The sequence below is a fragment of the Beta vulgaris genome, chromosome 1 (genome assembly GCF_026745355.1).
Source record: "Beta vulgaris subsp. vulgaris cultivar EL10 chromosome 1, EL10.2, whole genome shotgun sequence".
Lineage (NCBI taxonomy): Eukaryota > Viridiplantae > Streptophyta > Magnoliopsida > Caryophyllales > Amaranthaceae > Beta > Beta vulgaris.
In genome coordinates, this window is record NC_079202.1 from 50,492,044 (window position 1) to 50,503,260 (window position 11,217).

An 11,217-nucleotide genomic window follows, 5' to 3' on the forward strand; every position below is an offset into this window, starting at 1 on the left:
GGGGAGGCTTCGAGGGTGGTGATGGTGAGGGGGAGGGAAGGGCTGGGGTGGGGCAGGGGTGGTTAGGGTTGGGGTATTAGATTAGGGTTAGGATATGAGATTAGGGTTAGGGTTTAATTTAGGTTAATTAATTAGGAGTAGGACCTAATGACTAACGAAAATCTAACACCGTTAGTCAAAAGGGCAAGTTGATGTGTTTTTCGAAAAGTGAGGGGTATATGGTGAATTTGGAAAGTTGAAAGGGTATACGATGCAAAAAAAAAATTTGTCAAGGGTAGATGGTGAAAAAATCGAATAAAATATGATGTAGTCTTGTAATAATTATAATTAACTAAAAAGACTTAAACAAATCTATACATATCTAATAACATTTTTATTACGTAACTTACAAGAGAATATTGACGCCATATTCTCTTACCACAATTCCTTTTAAGTATTGTTTTCAAACTCAAACCTTTCCAATTTTTTTTACTTATCTCGTCGTGACGTGACTTTTTTAATATCTTAATGGACAAAAAATACAAAAGTAGCAAAAAAAATATATAATTTAAAAATAATATTATATTTGTTTATTGTAACTGACTCGAGGCATCGCCTGGGCAAAAAAAACTAGTAAATATAATAAAAGGCGTTCCTAAACAGGAAATTATTCACGTAACACTCTCCCTAGGAAGTTTTAGTTCATGTAATGCATGCATGTACAATAATAAACAAATTAGAAATTACATAGTATAGATTTTGGTCTTGTGACCTCAAGTTCATATACTAAAGTTATAACCACTAAAACCAAGTTGTATTTAGTATTATTATTTTAAAGTAAAATAATAATAAATAAATATTTTTCTTACCATGGGCATAACCCGAGCCTAATAACTAGTTTGATTCTCGAATAGTGTGCATCATTATATATTATTGCATAATGGCACATAAATTGGATTGAAAGAGAAATCAAAGTAATTATATATAAAAGGTTGTTATATGAGTAATGCCACATAATTTCGATTGAAAGAGAAATGTAAGTAAAAAAAAAATTAATTAAATATACCTAAAATTATGTAATTAATTCATTCCTAAAATAAACTCTTAATTATTGTTTAGTCCTTCCATTTGACTTTTCGTTTTATTCAACTTATTTTATCTAATCTTATCTTATTTTATCTGAACTTATCTTATCTTATCTTATCTTTTCTGAAATGAGTAAAAATAATTAAGTTGAACTGAACATCTTATCTTATCTGATAAGATCTTAAATAAGTTAAAATTAGTTGAACAGAATATAGTCTAAATGTAAGATTTTGCTTCCCCTCAAAGAAAAAAATGTAGATTTTGCTTATGCGAATTTATGGCAGTAGGTAATTTATTTTCGAAAATGTATTCTATTATGAACGATATTTATTATTTCCTTCTTCTCATTGATTCATAAAATAAAAAATTATATGTCATTAATTAATCTAAATATATACTAGTTTTTTATGCACGATGCATGCGAGATATCTTTGGGCATAATTGTTACTCAGTATCGAAACAAACCATCTAAAGAGGAGATAAATACGACAAATCAAGATTGATATGGATTGAGGTTCATGTCAAATCATGTACACATGAACCAAGATAAATATAATTTGTTTTCATGATTTTATGTAATATTGGTGTTTCACATAGTTAAATGAGTATGATTAATGTTAGTTGTTTGTTAATAGGAAAAGAAAATGTAGTTAAAAGCCACAAAGGCACCTGTATGCAAGTAATAAACCCACATAATTTTACCCATCTATCCATGTGATTATCAATCCCACCTACCATATAACTATTTACCCCATATACACATATGATTGATGTATCTCACTTTTTTTCATCTAATCCTTCACATTTTTATCTTCCCACCTACAACATTATAGCTTCCTTTCCCTCAAATAATTAGAACGACTCATCTCCTCATCTTCGATATCTTTCATATCTCACTCAAAAAGATTGAGATTTCAAGCATATTCATGTCCACATCAAATAAACACTATATTAATAAGCCAATTCTGGAGTCAAAATTAACCCAGTCAACACTCCATTATTTTTTAGGGTAGTTTTGGTCTTTGTTTTTGTGGATCATTTTAGGGTTACATTTTTTTGAACTTTTATGTGTGAAGATGGTTTCTTATTAACAAATTTGTGGATGAAGTTCTTGAAATCGCCCACTTTTCCTTTTTCTTTCTGTTTTTTTTTTTCAAGACTTGTTCTCCTCCTTTTTTTGGGTTTTTCATCATTCGTACTTCTTCTACTCCTTTTTTTGGATTTTAAATGAGTAATCTCAGTAAAATCAATCATTTTCACCGATTTTCAATTTCACTATTTGCAATTTGGCAAATTAGTGCAATTTCAATTTTAGTTTGATTTTTTTTGTCATTGTTATTGTATTCGAAATTCATTTAAATTTTATAATGGCTTTTTTTTTTTACAAACATGTACTGGTTTTATAAATAATTATTTCAAAATTTATACCATACAATACAAACTTAAATTATTCATGTAATTTGAATCTAAGAGTGGTTAGTTTCTTTTTCCAACTAATTTGAAATAACTTGCAAGATAAAAAAGTATTATGTACCTGTTTTAGAAGTTCGCAAATCGCCAGTGGACAAACATGAATCTCCCCGTTGAAATCGTACTTTTTCCTTAGTTTGTAATTTGTATTGACGTTGAAGTGTATTGGTAATTTTTTTGAGTATGTAATTGTAAATAGTTCTTGGAAACGGATTATGTAATTACTAGTGGGTTATAGTTTGTAATTGAATTTTCTTGTTTTTGTAAAGTTTTATCATTTGAGTTATTTGTATAACGTGAATTATGCAATTCTATTGATTTCAGTTAGATTGTTATTGATTGTTATAATTGTATTTCCGACAGTTTTTTTTTTTTGAAGTCTCGTTTTTGTTGAAATTGGTTTTGTAATTTAAAAAGGGAAGAGGGGTAATACAATATATTGAAACTAGCATTTTTTGCACATATATATTGAAGAGGGCAGTTTTTTTTTTTTTTTGAAGTCTCGTTTTTGTTAAATTTTTTGATTTTCTCAATTAGTTTTTAATCAGTGTTCCAAAAATTTGATTTGAAAATATTTATAATAATTATTATTTTTTTAACTATATTTTTCTTAAATCAATGCTTCATTAATTTTTTTTACGTTGTATGTTCATCATTATTCAAATATATTATTGAGAGAAAGAAATATACAGTAGAAAAAAGTTTGTGCTCAAATAAAATGAAAAAATTTATATATCGGGTTCAATCGTTGAAAAAATTTTAATTTACATAATAGAGATTACTGAAGAACAATCAACATTTAGGTTTTGAAATATTATGAGTATAATTATTAATATGAAATTCAAAATTTATTTTTTCTTCTAATTGTATCAATCAAGTTATATTGTCAATTTAATTTTTTAATAGAGTTTCTCACACATTGGTAAGAAGATGAAATAATTCTCCTTATTTAATATTTAATTGAAATTTCAAATTAAATTCTGTTAGTAACTTGTTCAATATATATGGCAAGCAGGAGGAAGAAAAGATTATTTAATATACATGACAATTTAAATTCATTAAGGTAATATTAGACTTTTTAAGAGAGGACACCATCTTTCATTCTTCCTCCCCTTTTCACTTATATAATAGAGATGAGGACACCATAGCTCATCCCTTCCCTTATATAATAGAGATATATCTCTAAAACCCCAAGACAAATAAATGTTATGCTGTCACATGTACCCACACAATCAAATGAGACATTAAGCAATACAATTTTTTGTTTTAAGACTCGAACCCATGACATCTCATTCGATATGCCAATGCACTAGCCAACGACTACACTACAATACTCATGTTGATTTTTGTAAGGGAAAAAAATCATTTCAAATGCACGTTGGTAAATAATCCGGGGGCATATCGCCCGGGACAAGAACTAGTTTGTTTCCAAAAATGTATTCAATTACGTACAAAATTTACATAATATATCAAGCGTGATTTAGGGGGATGATTAAAGAAAATTTGTGAAAATTTGGTGTGCATGTACTTGTAGCGGCTGAATAATAAACAAATGAAACATAAGATCTCTATTATATAAGTCAGGAGAGGAGATGCGTTGTCCTCCTTTGAAATGACTAAAATAACCTCTAATAATATAAAACAACGTTTTCTTTTTATATAAAAAATAATTGAAAATTAATGCAACTTGTCATATAGAATAAGTCAAAAATGGAATGTGCAATCACCACTAATAACTTGAAAAAAATAGATTGATACAATCAATTTACGAATTTAATTAGAATTTTCAATCAAAAAAAGTTAGCGATATATTCAAACAACATAATAGTTCGTATTTACAAAGTTCAAACAATATCGTTTATTAACATTTACAATCATTAAAAAACTGTAGTAAAGCCGCTGAAAAGGAATTATCAAATCATCGATGAAATTTTTCAGTAAGGGTATTGAACAGTAAAAAAAAAAATAACATTCAATTTAAAAAGACAATAACATCTATAAGAAAACTCAATAATTAACATCTCTACCAAAATAATTTTAAATTGAAAAAAAAAACATTCGTACATATACGACTAGTTCTCTAAAGCTAGGTTGATACATATACAAAATCGTTTAAAAACACCATTTGCTATAAATGATGATAGAAAGATTCGTAAATAATTTGGTTTTTGAGTGATTTTTCTACACGATCTCGTCACAAAAAAAAAACTACTTGTAAGTTGTACATATATAATTCGTGTGCCAGCTCTAATTATCGATGATAAACATAAGATTTAATTACAATTAAATTCCCATTATTACAAAATTAAGATAAAAATCTCCCATCTAAAATCCTACTTGTCAAACAACAATTGGTTAAACATCGTCACACATATAATACAATAACTTTATTTTTATACTCATACACTTCTCATTCGTACGCTACAGTAAGTCATAGTTATTTATCCACGAATCACCACCCAATAAAACCTTGCCACGTAGATACACCAACCTCAAAAAACTAACACGTGATTCGAACATTTTCTATTCTCTCTCTCTCTTCCATTTCTTCTTCACTTCCTACTCACTCTCTTATAAACTCATGCTTTCACAAGAGTTTTTAGAGTAGAAAATTTTTAGGAGAGAGAAACAAAATTTGGGGGAAAAATTATGGCGATTTCTAGGGTTTCCATTTTTGTGATTTCTCTTTTAGCTTTATTTGCTTCCATTTCTGCTTCTGAAAGTAGTGAAGTATCTGATTCAAAGGAGTTTGTTCTTACTCTTGATCATTCGAATTTCTCTGAAACTATCGCCAAACATGATTTTATCCTCGTCGAATTCTACGCTCCATGGTATTGTATTGTATTTCTTTTCAATCTTATTTTTGTTTTGATGTTGATTTGGATTGTTTTGTGCGAAATTTGTGATTTTTTTTTAAGAATTGGTGTTTGATTTGTTACATTTGATGATTATTTACATTATTATGTGGAAATTTGGAGAATGATGAGTGAGAAAGTGAGTGAATTTGAAGGTCAACTGTTTGAGTGATTGCATCGAGATCTGTTGTGGATTATTGTTTGGGATCGTTTTGAATTTGCTGTGTGAAATTTGAAGTGTTAGATCTATAATTTGTTAGAAATACTAGATCTTTTAAGATGTAAAGGTGGTATATTCTATGCCTGATTTCGAATTAGTTGTATTATGGAGTAAGCATTAGAAATTAGAATTCTTTGGTCAAAACACAAAACCCTTGAATTGAGGAATAAGAATATCCAAAAAAGAAAGACAAAAAGAAGTAACGTTGAGGGAGTTGACTTGATATCTAATGTGATCGAGATTCCATATTTGTAAAATTTTCGGATTGTGAATCTCGGAATAATTTTTGTCGCATGGACATTTTTGCAGCTAGGGCCTAGGGTAACATAATCCGTTATAGTTTCATGAATGTTGGGAAATGTACCTGCAAGCTTATCTTACCTGTTTACAATTGAATACATCCTCCTTTTTTAAATATATGCAAGATGTTGACTTTCACACATGCCAATTCGCAACTTTGATTGTTAATGTTTTTGATTGTTCATTAGTAGAACTTATAATAAATTGATATTTTGAAGATACATTTTGAGAGTAATCCAACAACATATTATATGATAGCATTTGTATTTATGTATTAGCTTTGAGATGCGGTCAAAGTTAGTATTTGAGTAGTGAAAATTTCCAATGTTACACAATTTTAGAAACTGGGATACTATATCCAGTAACATGATGATTTCTTATGATGATTCATGGTAGCTGACCCGAATCATTTTGGGACTAAGGCTTGTTGTTTTCGTTTCCCCCCTACATGAGAGGGGGTTTATACAGATCAAGTGGTTTGAGTGTTTTTATACTTTAATAGTCAACTAGTAGGAGAACCTTTCTTATGTCTAATTAGATCATTGTTTTTCCTCCTTTCAGGTGTGGGCATTGTAAGAGTCTAGCTCCCGAGGTAAATGTGGTTTCTTTCTTTGATTTGGAATGATTGAGGCTCAATATGGCTTTGGAATTTGATCTATTTTTTAGGAATAATGAAATTACTTATGCGACCTTAGCTGACTTGTTATTCATTTTTTTGAACATCTAGTATGAGAAGGCTGCATCCCTATTGAGCAGTCATGACCCTCCGATCGCTCTGGCGAAGGTGGATGCCAATGAGGACTCGAACAAGGAACTTGCTTCTGAATATGACGTCAAAGGTTTCCCAACACTGAAAATTTTCAGGAATGGTGGGAAACATATTCAAGAGTACAAGGGTCCAAGAGAAGCGGAGGGTATTGTTGAGTATTTGAAGAAACAAAGTGGGCCAGCATCAGTTGAGATTAAATCCGCTGATGATGCTACCACTTTTGTTGGGGATGACAAAGTTGTTATTGTGAGTCTTTGTCCTGACTCCTGCCCCTTGTTTATGGTTGCTGGTTCTATTTTTGTGTTTAACAAGTCACTGTTCTCTGTCTTTTCAGGTTGGGATATTCCCAGAATTCTCTGGAGAAGAGTACAAAAACTTCTTGGCTGTGGCTGAGAAGTTGCGCTCCGACTATGAGTTTGGTCATACTACTGATGCAAAGCTCCTTCCAAGGGGTGAATCATCAGTTACGAAGCCCACTATTAGGCTGTTCAAGCCATTTGATGAGCTCGTGGTTGACTTCCAGGTATAGCATAGCAAGTTATTTGTTGAAGTTTTCTTGCCAAACTAAGCTTTGAGTCTCCATCAGCTGATCAAACTTCATGAATATTTTAGGATTTCCAAGTAGATGCTGTGGAGAAGTTCATTGAAGAATCCAGTGTCCCTACTCTAACTCTTTTCAGCAAGGACCCAGCACACCATCCATATGTTATTAAGTTTTTTAACTCTCCAAATGCCAAGGTATATGATTTTCTGTGGTAAAGTTGAGTTGAGAATGTCCTCCACTAGTTCTCCGATGATACCAGGTCATGTACATCACGTTTTATTAGGAATTCTTTAACTAAAGTTTCATGCCTGTCAACATTTTAGAGTTGCACGTAAAACATTGACCTTGAAATGAATTTGATCCCTTATGTTTGAAGCACATATGTGGTGTCTCAAAGATTTTACTAAATGGTTCGTGATGGTCTTGTAGTTTCAATTTAGCACGATTATCATGCTCCCAATTTCCAATTTGACTGACTGAGTTTCATGCTTTGGAAACAGTCAATTTGCTCTGATGCTTTTGTCTTTTCCTTGGTGTGCACATTTGGATTTCTTCTTGGTTTTTCTGTACTTAATTCTTATACAGGCTTAGAATTGAGTGAAGACTTTAGAAGCTGACAGACTGTTGCAGTGTCGATGATTGCATCAGTTCCGTCTTGTTTAAGTATGAGGCAGGACATGTTGGTTGTTGTTAGGCACTGTTTGCTCTGTCCAGAATTGTTGTTAACTGAAGTATTAGATTGTTATTTGTCCCAAGGATTCTCCGACACACTACCTTTTTTTTGGGGTCTAACATCTATGGCCAATTGGCCATCATCCTTTCTACTATGCATTTATGCAAAGTTCTGTGATGTTTTTTATTTATTACCAGAATAAGTGAGTGTATCTTGCCTTTCAGTTCTAATTCTGTGGGGGTGTGCATGGGGTTGATCAAAAAGTGGCATTAGTAATTTTGTCATTATTGTGTTTTGAATTTATGATTTAAATGTATGCTTGATGACATTCTGGTTTTTCTACAAGTTCATGGTTTGCTTATAATTCTTTCATCAAGAACTTTACCATATGCCCCACTCAACGTCTCATCAGTCAGTGGTATAAGTGCACTTGATTTGTGCTCACTTGCGTTGGACAAAATGGTTTCCCTGTTGTATTCTTTTTGCTGATTTTTCTGCTGTGCCAACTTTGTTAGATTTTGTCTTCCCTTGACTAATTTTTATCCTGTAATTATCATGTTCTCACCTTAGAAGTAAGAGTGATGTGCTGGTGGAATTCATGTCTTTCTTCTTTGGCTCACAAAAGATAGTTGTCATTTGGATCAGGCCTTGTTGTTCATGAACTTCAGCATTGACTTTGATTCATATAAGTCAAAATATGAGCAAGTTGCTGCAGAATACAAATCCAAGGGTATTAGCTTTCTATTGGGAGATCTTGACGCCAGTCAGGGTGCACTCCAGGTAATTTGAAGTGTCTTTTTAATTTTTTTTTAGTAATTTCTGTGCTTTTATTGTAGAAACATCTGTCAATTGACATTGTCAAATGTTTACGTGCAGTATTTTGGACTTAAAGAAGACCAGGTGCCACTCATTATTGTCCAGACAAACGACGGGAAGAAATATGTTAAAGATAAAGTGGAGCCTAAACAAATTGCATCATGGATCCAGGAGTACACTGTAATATATTTTATTGTTGTTAGAATGCCAGGAGTTCCTTTCCTTTTTTTCTGTTGGCTTTTTAGTTTTGTGTTTGCATATTGAGTTGAAGATTTGCTAGTACAAGAATTCATGCAGTAATGCAAGAAGTATAACTGGACTGTGATGTTGTATTGCAGGAAGGCAAGTTGTCTCCACACAGGAAATCTGAAGCCATCCCTGAAAGCAATGATGAGCCTGTGAAGGTGGTTGTTGCTGACACCTTGGAGGACATAGTTTTCAAATCTGGGAAAAACGGTTAGGATATCTTCATGCCCTTCTTTGTTTTACTTTACCCTAGGTCACTACATCAACTTATCGTCTTAAATTGCTGCAGTCTTTTTGGAATTTTATGCACCCTGGTGTGGACACTGCCAAAAGTTGGCTCCCATCTTGGATGAAGTTGCTATTTCCTTCGGAAATGATGCAGATGTCATCATCGCCAAGCTTGTAAGAATCTCTCCTTGTTACGGAACTTTGCAAGATTTTGTTTTATCATAAGTTGAATAAATATTCCGGCAGAATGATAATTTTTCTGATAGTGAGTTTTCTGATTTTACTTTATCACCTTTGAACCTTTTTTGTGCCCCCTAAATTTCTTAGTAGTAACGTGGGCAAAACGTTCAATAGAACTGAAGAGCTTTGCCTAAGTCAGAATTGTTATATGAACTATTTTTGTTCATAACATAGACAAAAGTTGTATATATAATTTTTAGTATTGTATAGCTCACAAAAGTTCACCATCTAATATAACTAACAGATATGTAGAAAGCTGATTTTCTTATACAACATTCGAGATTCTATGTGCTACATTTATGGCTAAATATACAACATCTACTGTTGACTATACTACTGCTGACTGTTAGAACGGAATAACATTCATGTAAGTTATCAGTTAGGAATTTCCCTAGCATTGGCAATTGGTGTCATATACATGAGTTAAGTAAGAAGTCTAGACGAGCACGTCTTCTTGTTGGTGAATGCTGATTTTTGCTTTGTGAATACAGGATGCAACTGCAAATGATCTCCCAGATGATACATTTGAGGTTAAAGGTTACCCAACTCTGTACTTTAGATCAGCTAGTGGGAAAATTGAATCGTATGAAGGAGACAGGACCAAGGAAGACATTATTGAATTTATTCAGAAGAACAAGGATTCAGCTACTTCAGCTACTTCAGCTACTCCAGCTACTCCAGCTACTGAGGAATCTTCTGCCAAGGATGAGTTGTGATCTAGGTAAATTTCGATTCTTCAAATATATGTTATTTTTGAATAAGTGGTGAGAAAAATGTAGTCGATTTCGACTAAATAATCTGAATCTAATATCTCAAATTAATGGGTTGCTTTTGATTTATGTTGATAGACCTAACTTTGTTAATTAGTATTTATGTCAAATTAATGAAATTATTAGATGAAATGACAAGTTTTTTGAGAATATAAGTACCAAGCAAAATTAATACTACAACATTGTGTGGTCAGACACTAAGCAGTTTTGCATTTTCCCTGCTACAGGAACAAGGGTTTAAGATGGCGGAACGAATTTACGGACTGGAACTAGTTTATACCACAGAGTTTTCATCGGCTGTTCGTTAGATTCACAGCAGAAGTTAGCATGCCTGTCTTCTTGATTTCCTTCATCTTTCTCTTTACCTCGCCCCTCTCTCTCTCTCTCTAAATAAATGCGAGGCCTGTAGATCTGGCGATTTTGGTGGTAGTTTATTTAGTCAGAGTTGTATCATCGTTACGATCTCCATGGCCATGCAATTTTTCTCTTTGGACTTCAACAATGTCTATGATAAACTAACTTATGTTACCGGGTCCACTTCTTATCATTGAGAATTTCGTTTGAAATCAGTTGGTTACTTGTTCTTTCAGCAGAGAGATGCTAAATAAAGTCAGAGGGTGTTTGGTACGGTAGGAAACGGATTTAAACAAGCGTTTTTATTTTTAATTGTTCGGTATGAGGGTTAAGTAACGAATATCGTTTCTAAAAGAAAACATAATCCCTAATTTGTTTCTGTTATCAAACTAGTGGAAATAAATTACGTTTTCTTCTTCAATTATAAACCTCTTAATTATTTTTATCTCACAACGTTACCAAATAATTATTAAGGTAACAATTATTATTTTTATCACCCCTAATTTAAGTTGTTTTCATTTTGTTTACATTGATTATACCAAACGTTCCCTTAAACCATAAACGAATTTGTCTCACAACTCACAAAACGTAGGCACGTTAGCACGTAGCAAGCAGCAGAATTATGGAATGACATATATGGTCTATTCTCTATTGAGCTTTTAAATAG

The 11,217-nt window shown here is 32.1% G+C and overlaps 1 protein-coding gene across 2 annotated transcripts; it reads left to right on the top strand.

The window, feature by feature from the left end:
- The first annotated feature begins 5,102 nt into the window (after positions 1-5,102).
- On the top strand, positions 5,103-10,724 carry LOC104890984 (protein disulfide-isomerase). 2 transcript variants are annotated; one of them, XM_010676613.4, is made up of 11 exons: positions 5,105-5,366; positions 6,472-6,502; positions 6,638-6,925; positions 7,014-7,202; positions 7,292-7,417; positions 8,542-8,676; positions 8,773-8,892; positions 9,051-9,168; positions 9,248-9,360; positions 9,918-10,147; positions 10,424-10,724. In XM_010676613.4, the coding sequence occupies exons 1-10, from the start codon at positions 5,185-5,187 to the stop codon at positions 10,140-10,142; spliced, it is 1,527 nt and encodes a 508-aa protein (XP_010674915.1). In that variant the 5' UTR covers positions 5,105-5,184; the 3' UTR covers positions 10,143-10,147; positions 10,424-10,724. The 2 variants fall into 2 exon arrangements, with proteins under 2 accessions (XP_057250128.1, XP_010674915.1); XM_057394145.1 differs by lacking the exon at positions 10,424-10,724 and having other exon boundaries at positions 5,103-5,366; positions 9,918-10,148.
- Positions 10,725-11,217: the final 493 nt, after the last annotated feature.

Excerpts from the sequence above, each read along its gene's own strand:
- LOC104890984 (XM_057394145.1), top strand. The coding sequence starts at position 5,185 with ATGGCGATTTCTAGGGTTTCCATTTTTGTGATTTCTCTTTTAGCTTTA. Across the intron at positions 6,926-7,013 it reads GGGATGACAAAGTTGTTATT|GTTGGGATATTCCCAGAATT; the intron begins GTGAGTCTTTGT and ends CTGTCTTTTCAG. Across the intron at positions 8,893-9,050 it reads CATGGATCCAGGAGTACACT|GAAGGCAAGTTGTCTCCACA; the intron begins GTAATATATTTT and ends GTTGTATTGCAG.